General features: G+C 38.7%; 1 protein-coding gene across 1 annotated transcript in view; it reads left to right on the plus strand.

The window, feature by feature from the left end:
• ASZ1 (ankyrin repeat, SAM and basic leucine zipper domain containing 1) overlaps window positions 1–23032 on the plus strand; it is a 42138-nt gene that overhangs the window by 532 nt on the left and 18574 nt on the right. Inside the window, exons 2-8 of the mRNA XM_010574103.1 lie at window positions 9–54; window positions 1701–1797; window positions 6288–6410; window positions 9540–9651; window positions 19301–19412; window positions 19662–19796; window positions 22255–22367. Coding sequence (XP_010572405.1) covers window positions 9–54; window positions 1701–1797; window positions 6288–6410; window positions 9540–9651; window positions 19301–19412; window positions 19662–19796; window positions 22255–22367 — 738 coding nt within the window. The remainder of the gene's footprint in view (window positions 1–8; window positions 55–1700; window positions 1798–6287; window positions 6411–9539; window positions 9652–19300; window positions 19413–19661; window positions 19797–22254; window positions 22368–23032) is intronic.

The raw sequence follows: 23032 nt of genomic DNA on the forward strand, positions 1-23032 counted from the left end.
GACGACAGCGACGAGGACGGCTGGGATATCGGCGTCGTGCGGCGTGAGCCGCAGGTGGGGCTCAGCCTCTCCGCGGCCGGCGCCCTCGGGCTGGGGCCTGCGGCCGGGGGCGGGTGTCTCGGGGTTGGGGAGACGGCCTCGCGCCTCCTGAGGGAGGCGGCCTCGGCCTGAAATGGCGGTGAGGGGAGCGGGGCGCGGTGGGTCTGGCCGAGGAGGGTGGCCTCGGGAGGGGCTGCGGCTGGTGCCTCCTCTGTGATTATTTCTTAGCAGGGTAGTGGCGGTGTACCCTCAATCCAGGAGTCAAGAAAACCTAAGTTTGGGGGGGTTGTCTTCTTACGTAAAACCTCAGCGTTTGTTTAAAATGGTTTTCACCCCCTTAATAACAAACCCTCGTCCCTATTTTAACACAAGAACAAATTTGAAAGCGACTGGGGGCCTGTAAAGCTGTTTTATATCTTAAATCTCTGAGTCTCTTTCTCGCTAACCTAAAGATTTAAGTGATTTTATTGCATCTAATAGGTGTGAGGCATCTGATAGTGTGAGGTAGAGGGAGACTCTGCAAGGCTTTTTAGCCGTTGGTTTGTTTGATGGCCAGAATTGGAAAATGGAGGTAACTCAGTACTTGCAGTACTCTTGCTAAAGGTTATAGTCAGGTTTTTCAGGGGCCTTGATCTTTAAATGGAGGTTCTTATCCAAAGGTAGGCATTATTTGGACATTGTTGGCTGAACAGAACGAAAAAGGGCTAAATTGTTATATTGGCTGTTTCTCTCTCACCATTGGTTGTCTAGACACTAAGCACTTATTAAAATCGTTACAAAAGTTGTTGGAAAGATAGACTACAGTGTGCTGGGGAAAATTGAGTAATTCAAAGTTCTCATGTTATGACTTCAGAACTTACCATGAAATAGGACTTCTCTTCTTTCCATACCCACGTCTATCTGCAAAGAAACTAGTGAATAGTCCTCCACTTATTTGTGTATATGTTTTGTATAATCTAGATAATGCCAGCAGTAATCTTCAGCTGCATCTGCAGCTTTAATAGAGAACAAATCTGTGATGCTTTTGAAAGGAACTTGAATCGGGCAACTTGTCTGATCATAAACTAGTCTTTGGTCAGGGCATTCTTCAGCCAGATCTTTTATGATGCAGCAACACAAATACCTGTGCTACCACAGGAATAGGGCAAAAGAGGAACAGTAAGACTTACCAGCAGTGGATTCATGCTGCGTTAACCCAGACAGCTAGTCATTGAGCTGTGTTGCCCCAAACTGACTTTTATGTCTGATACATATATTTTTTAGCGCTGTGCTTCACAACATGTGAAATGTACAAAAAAGGTACAGAAATGTGTTGCAACATTTTTCTAGTGCCAAAAGAGGAAAAAGAATCTTAACTGAAATCAAATACCATTAAGAAAAACTGAGAGCAGCGCAGGAGGATAGCAGGTCTGTTGAGAAAGAAGATATTTACATTTTCAGAGAATGGATCCTTTCTGAAAAGTTAATTTTGCAACTTTATGTTTTACAGTAGGCCCTAAGCAGGTCTACAGAGACAGAAGAAGGAACGTTTTACCTTGCTCCCTCCCCTTCCCTGCTTTGTCCTTACAGAGATCATTAGTGCTTTTATACTGAAATCAAGCTGTACTTTTTACCTTGAAACAGTTACTAGGTTTTGACTTAACTTCTCTTTGCTTATCTAGCAGTTGGATCAAATGTTGCAGGCGGACAAGAATGAAGCATTAAAGAAAGCTCTATTTCATGGTGATGTGTCATTAATTGAAGAACTCTTGAACTCCGGTGAGGAAAGTCAGTTACGAAGTTGAATATTTTTAATTGAACTTGGCAAGAATTCTAAAGCTTCGAAGTTCTTGTTTCAAAATAATGTGTTGAGTGCGTGTAGGAATATGTGAATGTTTTCAATACAGGATATAAACTCTTATTTTAAAGATGAAATTACTTTTTCAGTGACTCAGTATGTGGTATTGCAGGAAATTCCTTCTAATTTTTATTTCTTACGTCAAGCAGGAGCCCTGAAAATTGTGAAATGTGTGAGCTATCAAATAAGGTGTTTCTTTGTTTTCAGATGCATTTTTAACCTGAAAATATCAATTACAAACAACGAATTTGAGGTGGTTTAAATTGAGAGTGAGAATTCAGTGGGTGGTCTTAATTTGGTGTTGAGGGTTGCTTGGGGGAGAGGGGGCAGGAAGAGTAGGGTGACTTTTTTTGTTTTAATGCTCCCCCACTTTGGAAATTCCTTTTTTTTTTTTTTTTTTTTTTTTTTTATTCTCACTCACAGCACTGTTAAGGTTCTGGTATGTGCCCTGTGTAATACTGCTGTCCTGGCAACATCAGCTGGACAACGATTTTGTAATTCTGAAAGGTCTAATAGGGTTTGTGTGGCATTTGTCACTAAAAAGTAGTTTGTCTTAACACTAAAAGCCTTTCTCCCTGTTCTGTTCCTCACTATTTGTCTGTAATGTGTTTCTGTTATTCAGTGTTAGGAGGATTGGATCACTTATTGAAGCATCCAGGGCAATGAAAAACTGCATAGCTGAGTTGACCTGCCTAGTGATAATTGTCAGGAAGTTCTGCTTCAGCAAGCAAGCAGAATATAGTAGCCAAGAGCTTGTTATCTGAGGAAAATCTGTCTTATGGCTGGAAGAAAGTAGTTTTCTGGTTAGCAATGGGTTTTTCTGAGTTTTAAAACAAAGACATTACTTGCCCTTTTAGAAGAAGACTGTTTCTCACTACAGTGGGGAAATGTTTTTTTTAAATTAAGTAAAAACTATTGCACAGGCTGAAACACAGAGGCGTAATACAGAGTGAAATGCATCTTCTGTTTTGCTTTGAGAAAATATGTTCTTATAGGTAGAGTTTTTAGTGATGTCTGTGCATCAGATTGCTTAATTGTTTTGTTAGTCATGCTTGACTGCTTGTATTGCAGTCAAACAGCAATAGTTCATTTTCTGTGTTGATGCTTGCTACATAATGAGCAGTTCTATGCTATTGGAAGATGATAATCGGTATCTGTAAGAGTGTAAGGTCACGCCAGAGATTCCTGTGGTCTAGTGTCCTGTCTCCTGAAATGTACAAGGCAGTATCACAAGAGAATCTATCATTTCCTGAAAATACGATTAACAGTAAATTTTGACCTATCCAGTACTGTCCTGCAGAGCAGTAGAACACAATGCCTGCCTAACAGGGAGGCGTTTTTGAAGAAAGGTGACATTGTCCTTCAGAGGATCAATGCTCAGTCAGATTAAATCTTTGCCTCCAAAGTTGCCTTTAGTGTATGTTCAGTAGAGCTTGTAGGAGGCTCGCTACCAGCACTTGACCAAACTCAGGATTTGTGTTGGAAGTGGATTTCCTAGCAACAGTTGGGGCCATTCTTTCAGGTAGAGTGAGAACATGTTGTCTTCTGGCTTGCTTAGCCATTGCTTTAAGAATATTTGGTACTGAGGCAGTTCTACAGAGCCTTTCTACCATAGCTATTATTAGCCACAGTCAACAAAATATTTGAAAGAGATACCAGAGAAACTGCAGTAATCACAGAAAGAACATAGTTTTTCCTTTGCTGTTCTTTTACTTCACTGTTATTCACATGCTTCATATAGTTTCTGCTGTAGAGCTTGTCTGGGGCCAGAACGTATTTCTCCCCATTCCTGCTTAAAGAGGAGGATATTTATCTCTAACTCGGATTGTAAAAAACAATGTTGTATCTGCTTTGCCTCGTAGACATAATTTGTGAGGCTATGTGTCTGAAAAGCTCCTCTGCTCATGCCCACAAAGGAACACAGAGAGGTAATGGAAGGTGGGGAAGCCCAAATAACACCCTGGCCCAGCTCCTCCCAGGCCCATCATGGAAGCCATCAGCCCATCACAGGCCCATCTCCACAAGCCCAGAGGAGCAGAGAGGCCTGGGGCAGGCAAGAACCCAAATAATGGTCTCAGAGGAAGGGACTCCCTGGGCTGTCATAGGGACCTTGTGCCTGGGTGCCAGCGACTGTAGAGACAGGAGTGAAAGGATGTGCCAGCCCCAGGAGTGGGACAGGGGGTCAGAGGCCCGTGTGTCTCTGATGCCAGCAGCTGGAGGAGATAGATCTATCCCAAAAGGGAGCAGGATGAGACCATTGGTGCTGTCTGTGTTCACGAGTGCTCTATGTGTCTGTGTTGATCAGTGTGGGTGGTGGTGTATGTGTGTGTCTGCTGGGAATACACGCTCCGCATCGATAGTGGTTGGGCCTGGGGGTGTGGAGCTGCGGCAGCCTCACTTCTCTCTGGCTGTTGCATCTGGCCTGATTTTTTACTAAAAATTTTTTTCTGGGCTTCACTGTTGCCTTATAGGACTTCTTAAGGGCCATTTTAAATGCTAAACTAACACTGTTTACTTCAAGAACAGCTCCCATAATGAGAGAGTCTGAGTAGTAACCAGGGGGAGACATTTCTGGTTCAGTCAACAACTTGTATAACCATGCAGCCAAGAAGCAACATGACTTACTGCTTCAGTTGTCCTTTCTTGGTCTTCCCCTGATGACTTTCATACTGCATGGTACTTCAAGGCAGTCACTACAAAGATGGCAGGAGGCCATGCAGGACAAACAAGCTGTAACACAGGTTTGACATTTCATTGCCAGATAGACCATTATACTTCTAGAGCTTAGAAAAAGCACCAGCATCGTGAGATACTGTTTGCTATAAGTGTAAAGAAAGCAACGAGAAAAATACCTTCTTGAGTTTTAATAAGTCTCTATATGCCTGCCAAATAGATCCTTTGTCACTGTTGTTCAGATATGTATTAAAATAAAAAGCTCTAGATAGTTGCATGGACTGCTTTTCTTCTTAAGAGGAAAAGGGACTTGTTAAGGCTGATAGTGCCAGCTTTCTGGTATTCCTTTCTTACTAGTGTTACTTCAGTGGGCTGTTGGATGTCACACTTTCTAAATTCTTGAAGTGACTTGTCTACAAGGAAGTTCAGGTTTGACTGCGAAGGGAGGCTTGCTGGCTCCCCTTGTAGTACTTGGCTGTGGACTTCAATGAAGTGTTTTGTATACTGCAGATAAACTGGAATGCTGCGACATTAAGGACTGCAGCTAGTATGTATGCATTACTAAGAAGATTTTATCATAAATTCTGTGGCTTGCAGGTGTTAGAGGTGTTAGAATGCTTCCACACCTGGCTTTCATTGAATGTTGCCTCTTTACTGATCACTTCTACAACTCCAGATCTTTAACAGTTGAAGAATCAATCCAAGAGCAGTGACCTGTTACTCCCTCAGCTTTAATGGCTTTATGTTGCTACACTGAGCACATCTTTGACAAACTACCAAGGCAGGGAAGCAAATATACATTTTTCATGAAAAGGTATGCGTGGAGCTTGACTGTCACAAATTTCTTAGGGCAGTTTTGGTACTTTCCAGAGCTGTCTCTTTTAAAGAAGTATTTTTGATTATCCATAATCACTGTTGGACTAATATGGAAACAGCTGATGGAAACTATTCTAGAGGAGGTAATATTTGAAGAAGGATTGAAGGAAGGATGATTCCTCTTATTGCAAAAACGTGTCGAGATTTTTATTTGGAAGTTGTCGGATTACTGTCTTGGTCTGGTACTTGGTTCTTGGTGAATTTGGGAGGGCTGTCTGGCAAGCTTACTTATAGCCACAAAGGAAGATGTGGCTATTATAAAGAGTAACAAACAAATCTGGTGATTGTGACTGAATCTTGCATAATCTTCTATTTCTTCTTTCTATGGAGATAATATTTTGTTAGTACTGAACACAAAAATGGTCTCTTCTAGTTAACTGCCTGGCAAGGCAAAGAAGAAAAGGAGCTGTGAAGCAGGAAAACCCTAGTCAATAGGATCTTAAATGCCTGACAAGCAGTTTGCTTCCACAGCAGTCCACTTGGCTTAGCAAGAATCAAAATTTTTCATTTTGATTGAAGAAAGGTATTGCACATAAGTGGAGAAAACAGAGATTCTGTGTACTGCTCTGAAATTATTTTTGCAGCTAAATTTATTACTTACATTTTTTTTAAATGTAGTCTTTCTGTGGTACTTAACTTCTTGGATTGAGAACTGAGCTTCCTTGGTGTCAGTTCTAAAAGTTGTTTTCTGGTGTTCTAGATAAAGGTGTATTAAAAAAATTAAAATGGTGTAAGAGACTTCTCTCCTTAGGACTAAACACAAACTGTAACCTTTGTAATGATATATATTGAGAGTAAGGTTTATAAAAAGCATGTTTATTGTGGTGCAGCTTTATGATTTTAGTATCTTAAATTTTGACAGGTATAAGCATAGAATCTAGCTTTCATTTTGGATGGACTCCCCTGATGTGTGCTGCCAGTGTGGCTGACTTTGCAGTAGTGCGTCTTCTTCTGGACAGAGGTGCTAATGCACGTTTTGAAATAGGTAAGATGTGAATGAAAAATACTGGCCAGTAATGCTCAGTACCGGACATTGTTCTATCCTTATTCTCTTTTTACATATATAGGGAAAAAAATCAAAGTTCACAGTGGAACTGGGACCTAGTCTAGCTTTCACAGTTTTCAAGTAAAAGCAGTAGTTTTACAGTAAAAAATGTGTTCTTGGAACTGATCTGGAATCAGTTAATGGGTTTTCTTTTTCTCTCATTCTGTCTTTCCCACCCCCCACCTCCCAATCCCCAAGTACTTTTTTAAAAAGAGTGTTTAGAAATAGTTGTTCAAGAATTCTACGATAAAGTTGTACAGTTAAAACTTCCTTTGTTTGGTCCTGTTACGAAGTATGTACATGCATAAACTAGCTAGAATCCCAAACAACAGCAGTAGCTTTCCAGTTTGTGGGAGACTAATGTGAACTACTCTAAAACTAGAGCACAGTTTTTCTATTAAGTGAAAACTTCTTTAGCGTGTTACTAGATCGCCCTTTTCTGCAAAAGTTCAGTGGAGCTTCTGTCAGTTCCTCTGTCAATTTTTGTGGCTTAATGATAACTTTTTGCTACTTCAACTGTGGTTGTTTTCCTTCTTTTTCATTGTGTTGGAATATTTATGGAAGTTCAAGAAAAAACATTGCAGTACAGAAGAAACTGATGCAACACACAATACTGCCAAGTACATAAAAGCAGTGATCGTATTTTCTGGTAACTTGCCGATATTTGTTACAGTAGTAGAGTGAAATGCAGATGGTACAATTCTGGCTCTGAAAATTTTCTTGAACTTCTTAGCAGCTGATCAGAGTATGAGATCAGAGTAGATTGCCTGCACCAAAAGCAATCATGCCTTCGAGTTACTGTCCTTGTAGCCAACTTCAGAGAACTTCCATGTGGCTGCCTACAACTCATACCTGTTCCTTGTTTATGGCAGTAGAGCTATAAATGGGGCAAAAACTGCTATGGGCAGCAGTTTCAGCTGACCAGTTAACCAACATGCATGGCATTTTTTCAGTGTGTGACCAAGTGTGTTTGCCCTAAGTGGCACCTTGCTGGGATCAAGTTTCTCCGCTTGTTTCCCTGTTAGCCTGTGTAGGGAAACAGTAGCTAGGGCATATGTGCAACAGGGTACTGTCCACTCGGGAACAGTCTTGAAAGTCATTGATTCAGGTCAGGCCACATGTGTTCAGTAAAGCTATGCCATCCTGAAGTGGTACTAAATATTACTGGTCCTGCTGCTTTTTTTACATCAGCAGGCAATCACACAAGTGATCCTGTACTAATTAGCCTGTAATGTTTACAATCCTAATAATATCTATACTGTTAATCGCCTTTTGTCACATTTCGGTCATTCTTTGTAGGTGGATACTTAATTTTACCCTTTTTCGTAGTTGTGAAGAACAAGGAATTAATGCAGCATTCACTATGTGATGGGATCAGAATGCAGCATCCTTGAGGAGTAAATTCACTGGCTTTTCTGGATTTTTCAATTAGGCTGAACATAAACTAATCTTTTTTGCAGTCTCTTACCAGTTTTTCTCTGCAAAAGAGACACCGGAGAATTCTAAGGTGTTTCTTCCCCTTCTTCTCTTGCTCACATGTATAAACTATAGGTAGGCTAACAGAAATTAATTTCCCACTCTTTATCACTACATGAAATACTGAATACAAATATTACTACAGGTTTCTCCTAAATATCATTCCCAGATTAATGGTGCTTATCCATACCTTTGTTCAAAGTCCTGCCACCTTTCCATTCATGTTGTTATTGACAACCAGGTTAACCATTTTGAGTAAAAATCTGTCACTGTATCAAATAATTTACTGAAGGATTAATTGCTTACTGTTCAGGAGTTTATGTGACTCGCTGAAACTTAATTTTCATTTAACGTACTGATTTATATGTGTTAGAAATTCTACAGGAGGTGGTTGAAAATTAAAAGATGTATTAAGAAACTAGATTAATTTAAATGCAAAACTAAGGTCTTTGGTTGGAGGAGTGGGGGACAAGAAGTGGTAAGAAATAAAGTATAGCAGAGGGGGGTAAAGTACATAACAAACTTCTCATGTTTAAATATAATAAAATCTGAGCTCAGTTGAATAAAGGTTTTAATATATACACAGTCTTAAAATCTCTACAAGAAAGTTAGCAAATATGTTGTAACGCTTCATGGTACAGTCTGAAGTAGGTACAGCTAAAATTATATTTGTTAAATTGTTAAAGGCATGTTTGAACTTGTGAACAAGTTTGTGCAATAAGTAAAAAGGGCAGTTATTCAAATGGCAGTCTTCTAATTGACTGTAGGGCCAACTAACTCGCTAAGGTCCTTGAGGTTTGATGCTTCCCACATATCTTCAGGAGAACGATGGGAAAGGAGATCTCCCTTGTTCTGTGGGCAAACAGCAGGGGTGTACAATTCTGATTTGTGAGCAAAGGTGGCGTGTAACACCCAGCTGGCTTCAGAGCTGGAGCAAATACACTGGTTCCTCCTGATGAATCTTTATGGGCTGTGTAGATGTTGTTTAAATCCACATCTAAGACCATACTTTTACGCACCATAGTAGTCTAGTTTAGTATGCTTACTTCCTTTTCCTTAAGCCCTATAATAAAGCCTTGTTACTTCAGCTGTCCTTTTTATGGGCCTCTGTTGTCCCTAAAATTGATGTTGCTATGTGTTTATAATACATTTCTTGCACTTTTTTAATCCATTGCAGTTAACTTTCTGTAAGCTGTTTCTTTCCTTGACTGTGTTTCAGGGAGAGGTGGGGAGGAACAGGGAGTGAATCTACTGGTGTGGAAAAAGATTTGAGAAACAAGCGTCTATAGATAAGCTCCTACTGGGTTTTTGGGGTACCTAAGAAGTATCCTAAACTTTAGTAGGAATAGATGCTTTACTACTGCCATTCACTCTCATCTTTCTGAGTATCTTCTCTTCTCAGATGCCTTTATCTTACCTGATAATACTAGTGACTTTAATTGGAAGAAAACCAAGTTTTTTTACCCTGTTCTAAACATCTTAGAGCATCAGAACCCAATTAACAACTCTAGCAAATGTAAAGGCTTTTAAAGGAACTTCTGGATTATCATGGTGTTTATATATGTAATTCTCTAACTGCAAGTTTCAAAACAGATAAGTACACTGTGCTGATGGCGGCATGTACTGCACATGCTTCAGAGGAAAACGTCCTGAAGACTGTAGAACTGCTTCTGTCAAGGAATGCTGACCCTAACCTTACCTGCAGGTACCAAAAAACCCCATGTCTGTGAATACAGCGTAAGATTTATTGTTAATATACAGAGACATCTTTATAGACATAGCTGCTGTTGGTTAAGATGATGTGTACTTCGTTAGCTTTTTGTAACTTCACTGCAGTCTGTATAAGGAAAGATTAGTGTCTAGATATTTATTTCTCCTATTACATCTCAGAAGATAAGACTATGATCAGTTTTATTAAATTTAAGTATGTTCCTCAGCTGAGCAAGATATAAATTTAAGATAAAAACTAATCTTACTACTTCATTTAACTGCAGTGTAAGGGCAAGAAATATGTCCTCTGCCTTTCCCAAATCATATTGCTGCTTCTGTATAAGGATGTAAGTTAAATCAGTTAATTGTTTATTTAAATTTATGTCCTCCTTTTGAGGTTTTTGTGGGTATCTGGCTATATTCCTTTCACAGACAGCCTCCTATGGAAAAAGAAAACTTCTCTGTAAATAAAAATACATTTATTCTAGTGCAATCTGGAATAATCCAGATTAAAAGAAGATTTAATCTCCTTTTAAAAACAAGTAACAGATTGTTTCTTGAATTACCACTTGGTGTCTCAGCAGTCTGAAGCAGTGCATTGTGAGATGTCTGTAGTTGCATAGTCTGATGCAATGTTTCATTTTGCATCAAAAAGAAAGAAATTCTGGGCTGACCCAAGATAAACTGTCTTCCCTCTGCTGCAGAAAAAATATATTGTCTGGGTCAAATTGAAATGGCTTGTTTTTCAACTAACTGAAATTTGTTTTTTATACCACAGCTCTTTCACCATATTACCTGAGATATGTGGATTGTGTAGCCCTCTAAAGAGAACAGAGTTGGAGGCCTGTTGGTTCTCATTAGTAGAATTAATTGCTCTGGGCCCTGAACCTCAATGTGAGCATAGTACTCATAGACAAGGAGGAAACATAGTTGTGCTGAAGTGCCAATGTGAAGTGCGATGTCTGGTACCAAATTTAAATGCCATTCATTTATTCTGATCAGAGAGGCTAAAAATTGTTCATGAAAGAAGAGAAAGCTACAGACTCTGAAATAATTACATATTGTTGCCATCAGAAAGCTGGGTGTTAGGATAAACATCCTGCTTTAAAAAACGGGGGCAGGCTTTGCATTATTAAACTTTGTCCTGGGTGTTTGAAAATGTAAACCAGAGTGCAAAGCTGCAGGTTTATGTTTGGAAAGGCCTTTGGCTAAACTTTGAAGGGAAAAAAAAAAAGTTTGGGTTCTGAGATGGGAATTTTAAGGGCAAAACTTTATTTATAAACTTAGAGTATGTTATGCATAGTTGGTCTTTATATACAAATATTTACTTGCTATCTCTTTGTTTCCTAAGACCTTGTGCTAACATATGAGTCATGCTTGCATACATCAGATACAGTGTCCAGTTGTGGTTTTTTCACTTTTGCAAGAGTAGTCTTTCTCAAATGAAAAGATAAATTAAGTGGCAATCAGAGATGTCGTTTGTACCAAATAAAAGTAGAAGTTAGGTGACAAGGTCTGGATTTTTCAAAAATCTTCGTGCTGTCTTTATTCCTTTCCATTATTTGACATTTGTGCATACCACTCCCATCATTAGAACTGCCTAGGCAGCAGCTGCTACTTCTTGTGGGCTTCTTCCACTGTCTTCTGAAACGGGGATGAAACACAACAAAACAGCTTCTGTGAAGCTGAGGGATCAAAACAGACCCTCTGTGGGGCACTGCAATCCCATTTCACCTGTTTCATTACAGCAAGCAGGATGTTCTGTAGGAGAGCATCAGAACTGTCAGTGAGTTGAGATTATTGTGAGAGTACTTCCCGTGTGATCAGTTTACCACGGGTGTTAAGAACTAAGGTCCACATTATTTGGCTGTCTCAGCACTTAAGAACCGGAATGATTTTAGGAAGCTTCTCTTGTCCACAACTGGAATGTGTGTGAATGCAAAGCAGAATACTTAACTTTCATGTAAGGTAGCGTTTAGTATTTATGCTTTCTCTGTTGCACTGTCAGGGCAGCCAATAGGCTTTTTTATATCATGTCATCTGGAGGTAATGCACAGAAACTTGCCATTTTTTTGTCTAATTCATGAAGTGTATGTGGAGTGGGGAAGGCCTAGTGAGAAATAAACTGATTTTTGAAATGCATTCTAAGAAAGAAGATGAGTTTAGGAGTGGGTAGATAGATGATTTCTCTGCAATAGGATAGGGGACTGAGGAGAACGTGTTCAATAGAGTAACTTGCATATTTTTGCTAAGCCAAAATTGGGAACTGAATACTGATAGATGTAAAAACAGTTTTGTTGATGAGAATGTAGTGTATCAAAGCATAAGTGCTGACTGAAGAGTTTAGAAAGACAAACAAGAAGTGAGGTAATGGCTAGGTGAAACAAGAAGGCATTGTAAGACCTGCTCTGTATAGCCTTTGTAGAGCTACTATAGCTTGAATTCTTCATTTAAGTGAATGCTACCTTGAGAAATTTATTCTGCTTATCTTGTATCATTCACCTCCCTCATGCTCCAGAATGTAAATTATATACTTTATCCTTTTGTAAGGCCTGGAAATACTTAAGCAGTCTTTTTTAAAAAACCTCTTTTAACCTGCAGTGTTTTCTTAAAGATACATTGATTTTATTAATGTTAAGCTGTGATTTTGTTTTAGGCCGAAGGAAGAGGCGTGACCAACTGATAACTAACTTACTGCTGGTAGGATTACATGTCATAGGTTGTCTAGTAAATGTGGATTTTGGTGATGACATCCTCCAAGTTCTTGTTTGCATAAAGTAGAGTTAAAGAAACCTAATGGCTTTACCAGTAAGGAGAGTGTTTTGAGTTGATGTTTCATGTTAATAGCTCTTTGTTAGAAGGAGGGACAAATAGGTGAATGACTGAAACCTCCTTTACTTTGACATAAGCTCTTTGTCTCATTGTGTATGGGATATGTGGAGGTTTTATGTTGTTTGTGTGGCTTTTTTTTGCCCCTCACTCTTAAAATTTCTGGCACAATTGAGTCCTGGTCAATGACCAAGTCTGTCTTCAGTGTTTCTGCTCTAAAATGGTTATGAATTTTGTGTATGTTTAAAGAAAGTCTTCAGAAAGTCGGTTTTCTTTTTTTCTTTTTTTAGGGCGAGTATTACAGGAACTAGACCTTTGTCTTTTGTCATTGTACAGATTCAAGTTGAGCTTGAAGCATACTGTCATATGCATATACCTGAAAGTACAATCACTGCTCGGGTCTGGTATTAAGTTGCCTACATATGTTCACTTATGGTTACATTCAGAACAGTTTTGAGGAGTATCAAAAATGGTTTCATGATGAAAGTTTTGGTCTATTTTGCCCTCTTGAGAAGGTGATAATGGAAGGGGGAAATTTTCATCGCAATATCACCCAGTTCACAAGGTGGGTCTCTCTTCAGGTTGCATAGTCAGAATAAAGCAATTGTGTAACACCTCAATTTTAGCAAGATATTTATTGCTGCTGATAAGATAGTAAGTCTGCACTGCCACATAATAATTTCAGAGACCTTGACATTATCATTGTGTGATAGTTAACCATGCCAAATGACAAACAGTACATTTCAGTAAAGGTAAATAGCCTGGGAAAAGTTAATGCACTACAGTGCGTTTTATGGCTGGGGCAAGAAAATGAGGGAATTTAATAATGATTGAGTCAAGATCTTTTATCCACCTCAGAGCAAAAAATAACTTGTGATGTTATGCTCTATTATACTTCATGCCTTTCAGAGAGTTTTTTATTCTAGCGCTATGAACTCAGGACAGAAAGACTTATTTTATTATGTTGGTCAAACATCAGGACAGAGGGATTAAATATAAAAAAATCAGATGCAAAATTACCTTTACCTAAGTACTGTGTTCATCTGGGCTATGTCCATACATCTCTTCCCTCCTCTTACCCAAGTTAAGAGAAGTCAAAAGCATGCTACATGTGTGAGTTCTGTGAGTTTGGAAGAGTGGCTTTTGAACATAAGTGTTGAGTCTTGTTCATCAGGTAGGGGGGAAGGAGTCTAGACACCAAAATAGATGATAGTACTTTTCCCAGCTGGTATTGACTGTATGGTGGTACTGACAGGCTTACAACTGTTGATCACAGTTTCTGGGCAGAGGTATAAAATACTTGGGGACAGTAGCAACATTAGATGCTATTTTTAAGAGAGGCATTCTGACAATGTACTGTGGTGTCTTGGAATGTCACCTGAGCAGCCTTTGTGTAAAACAGAAGCAAAACCTGCACTGAAATCCATTAGCATTATATCCCAAAAAATTGGGATTAGTTCTATCCCAAGTATATTAAACTTGTTATCATTGCCATTAGCTTACCCTGGTCAAGGGTTATATCCATAGATTTAGTTCAGGAGTGTTTTACGTGACAGAATTGCCCTTTCATTAGAAAGGTGGAGTAGATTTCACATGTACGTGCTGAATTTCTTGACCGCTGACTTTACCCCCACTTTGAAAGTAAAGTTGAAAACAGTCTGCGAAGTTTCTGATTAGGTGGATAACTCACTTGTTTTTCTACTTTAGGTCAAAGTGTGCATGTTTTTAGCTAAACCAGCTTGTTTGTAAAAATGTGATGGAGTAACGATATAGGAAGACAGGGCAGGATAATTGGGAATGTCATAGCATAGAGTTCTGCCATCCCTATTGTTAATTTTTATGCTAATCCCTTTTATAATCACATCCTTTCTATTTTTCTAGTCATATGAAGATAACTTTGTAGCTGTCTACCTTCCCACCAATGTGTACTGTAGAACTTACACAGATGCCTGTTTTTAATTTTAAAACAATCATGTAAACAGAGTTCAGAAGCAGAAAGGTACAAGAACTGACAATCTGAAATGAAGCCTAAAACTAGTGAACCTGAAACTAAGCTGTCACCTTTTCCAGCCCGGCCTTCTTACTAGAACTGTATGTTCCATTCTCCTAACAAGTTGTGCTCCAAGAAGGTAGAGGACTCCCCTACCTTCCTCCAGCAGATAGTGCCTGGAAAAAGTATCTTGCAGCTCATATTACACTGAACTATGTTCTTCCAATACTACTTGTATGGAGTTTCCCACCTCATCACTTAAAACCCCAATAAGCCAGAAAATGGGCAAATAGCTTTCCTTTGGTTGCTGTGGATACACTATTACCGCTTCATTTCTCAGTTCCAGGCTTAATGTACAGCACTGGAGTGGTGAAACTGGCTCCAAAAGCTTCTGAAGATGGTTCCTGGTTATCTGAAGCAGTGTTCAGTTTGCAGATTAATAGACTAAAATATTAGTGTCTTGTAGCATCATTTCCTTGCTTTGGGATCTCAATAAGAAAAGATTGAGACTAAACTTAAGGTTAAATTATTTTCTACCTGCTGTATTTTTTTTCTAATATTAGTGATACACTGGTCTAGTTAATAAACATATCCAGTTATGAGACTTTACATATGGCTTATACTTCTCAAGATCACCAATCTGAAATACTGAATTTTGTATAGATATCTGCCTGATGGAAGGAAACCTGTGTCTAGATGGAAGACATCTTCTCTTCCTCTTCTCCTTCTGAAATTTTCCAGGAAGATGAACTTTGTCTTGCTTGAGAGCACGATACCAAACGTAAGAATGTGTGTTTGCCAGCTGTGGTGAATTCCACACCACAGATTCAGCTCAGTGGTAACAGACAGGTACTGGGGACATTTTTCAGGGAGATAGCAAGTTATCACTGTATCACCTGGTTTACTGTGGCTCATGGAGGGTGGGAGGCTCCAAGTGGTAGCTTTTAGGGCTGTTCCACTCAGCTTGCTCTCTTGTGATAATGTTTTGCCCTGTTTTTTTGACAGGATGAAGATGAAGCAAGCCTGTAGAAACCTCTGGTTGTATCTTTGTGTAGGTGTCACATACAAAGTTTTGGGTGGCGCTGAAAACTGAAAAACCTTTTGGTTTTTTCTTTTTCTCCATCCTTAACATAAAAGCAGGGAGACCTAAAGATAAAAACAAACAAACAAAAACCCCTACATTTGCATACGACCAGTGCAGGATTCTTTGCTTCTTATTTAGGTGCTGCATAGCTGGAAGCAAACATAGTTGGAACAGACATCATGTATATTAATAAATTGCTTATATGCCTTTTAAGATTTTATTTATTTACTGTCTGTGACTTGGGTATCATGTTCAATATAGGCAAATGTCGTGTGGCAAATTGTGCCATAAAAAAGGACTTCATGGGTGTCTGGACAAGAAGGTTATCTGCAAGCCAGATTGCTGAAACGCAACTGTCTGCACGGTTCCTCAAAATGACGAAAGGATTCTTCAGAGCTTTTATCCAGATGGTTATCACTATACCTTCTATGTACATTTTTAGATTGCAAGTGAGACATACCAATACATTTAATTTCTCTTCAACTTAGCAAGAAACAGTGGATTTGGCATCTTAAAGCTTGCTGTTGTATTTGTGGGGTTCTTTGCAGGGTTAGGAAAACAAGATTTGTTTTCCCAAAAGCTCTAGTCTCCCTCTTGTGGACGTACATGTAAACAGACCTTGTTTTCTGAGGTGGTGGTTATGCAGCACCTGTCCAAGACATTAAATGGTACCCCTCATATAACGTGCTGCTTAAATGTAATTGCAGATTTATGCAGCACTATGTGTTTCTATCCTGAAACAGCTTGTAGCCTTTGCAATTTAAAACTTGAACGTTAAAATGGAATGCCTGAAGTACTAATTCCATATTCATGTTGGTGGACCTTTTAAATGTCATATTTATTGGGGTTTTCTGAAAAATGGAGAAACTTTTTCAGTAGCTTTAATGTCATTGAGTTGTTGCCTTGATTTCAGATACCATGTCTGCAGTACTGTACAGCTGTAAGCACTACATGATGTTCTTTGGACAAAAGACTTCTGTAACCTCTGGACTTTTGTTCAGTATTTTTCCTTTGAAAAAGAAGGTGGTAATTGTGAGGTAGTAGCAGTTTGCAAGTACAAAAAAAAAAAGGTGCAAAAAAAAAGTTGAGAGCAGAAGAAATGAAAAAGGAAACAGGTATGAATGGACTGGTTTTGCAGTCAGATGTAAATACTTCAAAGATGATAGCATGGAAAGTCTGTCAAAGGCTACCTCCCACTGAATAGAAATATATGTGGGAGTGAATGTCCGCATTGGGCAAGCGAGTTTGGTTTCTGTTGCTACAAATTATTAGGTTGTAATCAACTTCTGTTCATTCTTTAAAATATAGATATCTATAGATATTTGTATATGTCTATATGTAGATACCTATATCTTGCTATCTCGTCATTAGTTAAGTTACAGGCGCAGGTTGTAGAGTCTCTGTTTTTACAGTAATCTTCATAGGATCACAGGGTAATTCAGGTCAGAAGGGACCTCAGGAGGTCTCTAGTCCAACTTCTTCCTTAAAGCCACCTCTACTATGACATTAGGCTAAGTTGCCATCTGGTCTTGAAACCCACCAAAGATGGGGACTACAAAACTTCTCCGAGCAGCCAGTTCCACTGATTGTCTGTGCCCCGTGGTAAAAATGTCTTCTTATATTCGGTCAGAACTTCTGCTTTTGCAGCGTTGCTGGACTAAATTGAATTAGTTATAGACTGATGCAAGTCTCTTCATTTCATTACCAAGTTTCTTCTTATTATTGACAGTATGTCTTGAAGGCCTGGTTACCTTTAATTTTGCTTATCTCCAAGTAATTGACTTTTTTCCCTATCATAAGGCTCTTTCAAACCTGTAATATGACTGGATTTTTTCAGTGCACTTTTATCTATGTTTGCGTAAGACAAAATATTACCGTGTTGTAAATGAACAATAACAAGGAAGGATGAGCAAAGCCTTAGTTTTAGCAGTACTCTGGAAGGAAGCAGAAAGTCTGTATTTAAAGACAGCTGCTGTGGTATACATATGCTTTTTGGGGTCCCTCTAGTGGTCGGTATTGAAATTATCATTAAGAAACACAATATTGGAAAGAGCAATCCTCCCCTCGAGTATATCCTAACAAAATAGAATAATCTTTTGACAGCAGATTTTTGACACAGAGCTGTACATTAAAAGCAATAGATGTTAGTTTTCAGGAAAAAATATTGCATTTTAAGATACAATAAATTTTAATTGAACATCACTAGTAAAATACTTTGGCTTAAATCTGATTACTTCATAGTGGCTAGAAACTCCACATCTTTATCTTCTGATACTGCATTTTTTTTAATTCTGCAATCTTATTCAACTGAAGAATAAGTGTCAGATGTCTGGAAAGATACTTCTTTAACAGAAGCTTTGAGCAATATTTTTTTTTCTTTCAAAATATTCAGAGCAGTTCACAATGGCTTCATCTTACAAGCATCTCAATAGAAGCATAAGATCAATAAACTGTTGTCATCGTGGGTTTGGGATATTAAAAAAAGAATAATGGGAAAGGTGGTATCTGTAAGTACTCACTTCAGCAGTTGTAAGAAATAGGAATATATGTAGGAGAGAAAGTGTCAACGCATAGATTTCTGGGAACAGAAAACAAAAATGGGATAAAGGACAAAAATATTTTGATGTGCATTTAGTTTTAGTACTTGAAAAGTTAAGATTGTAATCCCTTCAGGTTACATACATTTGTATGTATTGTTTGTCTGAAGACTGCTCTCAGGCATACTCCAGATGGGTGCCTGAATGGTGGTGAGTGCACCCTGTGCTATTGCACTGCACCTGTGTGCACTGGCAAGAGCTGTGTGACCTGTGATTCTTTTGCTTACATTGTTTTTACCAGAAAGGGTTTTGCAAGTATGTACATAGCTGTTCTTAGTATTCTTCCTCTTAAATATTTGGTTGTGATTTACAGCTTGCCCTCCACAAAACTGCATATTTCTTTTCAGAGCTTTGGATTTAAAATTAACTGTATGTAGAATTCATCACTTAAGCTGTATCCTTTGAAAATAATTTTTTTAAGTAAAAAATGAAAGTCTCTGCCACTTGTTTTTTTTTTTTTTAATTGAGGGGGAAAAAATGGGTGATTTGTTGATATTCTCTGCTTTTAGTAGGGTGAAAAATGTGATCTGCAGTTATGCCCGTTCCCTTCTCATTAAGCTGGGTCTGTGTGCTAAATGAGAGTCCTGCTGCTGGGTCTGTGGTAGCAGCAGGAGGGATGGTCTTTAAAAACTGGTTTTTAAATGGCTGGTTCAGAACCAAACCAGAAGTGGTTTAGTCATGAAGCTACTGTGTTTCACAGCTGGGACATGTTAAAGTTATTTGTGTGTTAATGAGCTACTTGAATTTGGAGATGATAAAACATTGATATGGGTTTTTTAACTTTTTCTCCCAGAAGTACTATCAGTCTATATTCTAAACTCCTGGATGACACTTGTTTAACCTCCTCTAAGTTTCCTTCTTGTGGAGGACAACAATTGACTTCTTAACTTCATTTCAATCAGAAAATAAATGTGAACTCTTAAAATATTTAAAAATTGCTAACTGGATATAAATGAATGGCTGAATCTATATGTTCTGTTAAGTTGACCATTGTGCTGAAGCATGAATGTGGTGTCTCGGGCTTTCATCCTCTGCTTAGTTCTTCTACAGAACAGAGAATCTTTACAGAATTGAGGTGTTCTGCTTGATAATGCAGTTGGATTTTGATATCTTGAAATAATTTTTTTCACCTGTCCCCTTTCAGAAGACAAATGACTCCACTGATGTATGCAGCTAGAAAAGGCTATCCTCGGGTTGTTGCTCTTCTTGTCGCTCATGGATCACATATAAATGCCCAAGATGAAAACGGATATTCAGTAAGTGATTTACTTCTGTGTGTTGTAATTGATAAAAATTTTAAAAAGCAAGAACCCACAAACTGATTCTAAGTACAGATTTCTCAGAAATACTCATTGGTGTATTCTTCTGCTTTAACACCACTTTCAAGATGTCTTTGTCTCCAGATTCTGCCATCTAAGAACTTACGAAGATTGCTTTATTGATTGAAACTGTGTTCTTTTTTTGCTCCATATGTAAACTTGGTGAAATGAAGTTGTTCTTTGCAGGCATTAATATGGGCAGCACAGCATGGGCATAAAAGTGTAATTTTGAAGTTGCTTGAGCTGGGAGCTGACAAAAATTTACAGACTAAGGATAAGAAAACAGCAGCAGAGCTATCAAAAATCAATAAACATTCAGAGGTATTTAATTTCTCTTTGAAATGCAAATTCTGTGGTTTACCTCAAAATCTGTTCATTAATTGTGTAATTTTCTGTAGAAGTGTTACTTTAATAACTAAATTATAGTAGCTAGTAGAATACTTGTGCTATTACATCTATATAGACTATTTTCTGTTATATCCCAACTTTTCACAGGGCTTTAAATGTTTAAATGCTATATAGTAATGTTTTTTGGGTTTTGTTTGGGTCCATGTCGTGTCCCGTCCATCCCCCTGCCCCTCCCAGAATCCTTGATTTCAGATTTAGAATACAGGACAAGGGATTATTCATGTTAGTAATGTTGATATGAGAAGTAGAAAAATAATGTGTTGGTTTTTTCCTGTCTGCCAAAGTGTGTGAGAGAATCAAACTTCAAACTAATTTGCAGTGTATAGTTTCTGATTGAATTTGGAAGTGAAAAGGCTAAAGCTAAAAAGAGGGTGAGTTGGTACTGGCCATCTTCAAAATCTATTCTCAGTAAGGAAGAAGGGGTAAAATAATATAAATTGGTCATCAGATCATTGGAAGAGCAGCCACTAATTAGCAGCGTAAAGAGAGAGCTGCTGAGGACAACATATATTCTCCTAAAATAAATCTGTTTACTGCTGTTACCAGATGATGCATGGTGGATCAGACCAGATTTATGTTTATTTTTCTTTGAGTTGCTCTTACCAGTGACGTGGCTTTTTGCAGTGGCTCTTCAAAAATGTATAATTCACTGGAGCGAATTGTAATTCACTTTACAGCTTCTTTTTTCTTTCTTTCTCCACCCCCTTCCCCCCCCGCCAGACTCCAGGGCTGGGCAGGAGCAAAAATGATAACTATGCACAAAGCTGTCAGTGTAGGCTAGCAAGATCAGTGTCTGAGGCTCAGTGATCTGTTAGCTCAGGTTACTGAAAGGGGCTACAAATGCTTTCTGCCTCTGATAAATGACTTGTTCAGCAGGCTATGGCCATATAATCTTATAACACGACTTTCTCTGGCACAGAGGGAATATAGGCTCCTCACCCTTGAGAGGTGGGTCTTGCCTCTTGACCTGTGAAGCGCTAACTTTCACACAGTTACACCAAAGTTGCGCAGATGGTATTGAGATATTTAATGGTCATGAGCTTCTTCCAGCTTGGGGGTCTGCTCTTCAGGCTGTTGATAACCCAAGGGGCTGTCATATAGACTGTGTCTGCAGAAACTGTATCTGGGAGGGGAGAAATTTTTCTTGCATAGTGTACTGAGTTTGGCTGGGATGGAATTATTTTTCTTCCTAACAGCCTGTATGGTGCTGTGGTTTAGGTTTGCGACCAAAACAGTGTTGAAAACACACCAATATTTTAGCTATTGCTGAGACTGCTTGTGCAGCATCAAGAGCAAGCATCATTCTGCTCCTCACCTCCAGCAAGCAGGCTGGGAGTGAGCAAGAGGTTGTGAGGGGGCACAGCCAGGATAGCTGACCCCAAGTGACCCAAGGGATACTCCATAGCATATAACGTCATGCTCAGCAACAAAATGGTGGGGGGAGTTTTTCCAAAGTAGCCATTGCTTGGAGACTGGCTGGGCATTGGTCTGCTGGTTGGAGGTGGTGAGTGACTACCTTTGCATCACTTAAATTTTTGGGGGGCTTTTTCCCCTTCAGTTGTTAAACTGTGTGTATCTCAACCCATGTATTTTTTCTCACTTTTACCCTTTTGATTCTCCCCCATCCTGCTGTGGGAGATTGAGCAAGCAACTATCCACCACACATACGTATATGTGTGTTTGTATATGTATATAAAGCTGTCTAGTCACCTGAATTTCAGGAAAGTGCTTTCACCATTCCTTTAGGTTTATTGAAGTTCTACTTGTTTTGCTGAATTTTCTAGTAACTATCTCGAAACTCACACAGGGGCAATTCAGTTTCTGGAATCTATCACTGATGCATAGTGATGTCTGTCAGAAGGCTTGCTTCTTTAATCAGTTGAAAGAATCCCTCTCTGTCAGGTATAGTTAACTTAGATTGTCAGTTGTAAATTGCTAAATGTTGGGTCCATACATGCACTGGAAATTGAGATGTTAAAATGGTCATATGCCTCATGCTTTTTAGACAACTTACTGCCTTGAGTACATAGAGCTCTTGTCTACAAACCACAAAAATGAGTATGTTGCTGTATTGCTGCTTCTATTGTGACAGTTGCTAACTTTTTTAGACTACATTATATATACTGTTTTGCTCTGTGTCAGTTCATCATAGTACTAGAATTTTGTTAATTCAGAAATACTCTTGATAAACTCTGTGGGCTTAGTCTTAACTCCTCATTGTAGTTGTATGCTTTAGAGAAGAGGAAGTGGCAGATGTTTCATGTTCCCTGTAAGTAGTAATTTATGATAGAACTCTTTGTAGTCTTACTCCTGTGTATTTCTTTATTCATTTTGAGTTTGAATAATAATTTATTCATTTTGGCTCTTCCAGATATATAGTTTACTCTCTTTGGCTGCAAATCACTTGCAAGGGAGATACCATGAAACAATTAAGCAAGAGGGTATCTACAAATTTCTGACAGCTGTCTCTGACCACAGAGTTGGGTAAATACAGTCATAGTGTAATTTTAGCTTATAAACATTCCTAAGAGATTGTATTTGTTCATATCAATGATTAAGTTGTACTGATACATATTGTATATTGTTTGGAGCGCTACCAAGGGTCCACAGTAAGTATATTAATGTACTATTAATTTTTCAAGATTGCAAAGTTCCTTTGCATTGTAAACAAAGAGCATGCTCTAGATCTTTCCTTCCTCTCACTTGGTGTAAAGTATAGTAGAGCCAGGGTCCAATGTCACTTCAGTTCACTCGAGCTCTGTTAAATTTGTGTGTTCCCCTGTTGGATACTCCTTTTTGTGTGGTTGTCTTCATTTAATGTTAATTTTTTTATGTTTTCACTGAATGCCTGTTTTCAGCTTCATGCCACCATGCCCTTTCCTTTTTTTCTGCACATATGAGAGTGAGAATTAAGTATGAACACCAGTTAAGCGCTAGAACTTTTTGATTAGTATGCCTCTGACCCTGAAGCTTATAGGTGTCCAAGGACTGAAATCAGCCCCTGCTTTAGCAACTTCAAAGATCTCTGGTATGGTTTTGTCCCAGAAGATGTTGGCTAAAAAGTCCTCAGCAAACCATCCACTTGCCTCCTTGAGCTTGAGCAGCATGGTCTTGAGAAGACAACTTCCAGTACCCATAGTCTGTTCTGG

The sequence above is a fragment of the Haliaeetus leucocephalus genome, unplaced genomic scaffold (genome assembly GCF_000737465.1).
Source record: "Haliaeetus leucocephalus isolate CR32 unplaced genomic scaffold, Haliaeetus_leucocephalus-4.0 Scaffold406, whole genome shotgun sequence".
NCBI classification, from domain to species: Eukaryota; Metazoa; Chordata; class Aves; order Accipitriformes; family Accipitridae; genus Haliaeetus; species Haliaeetus leucocephalus.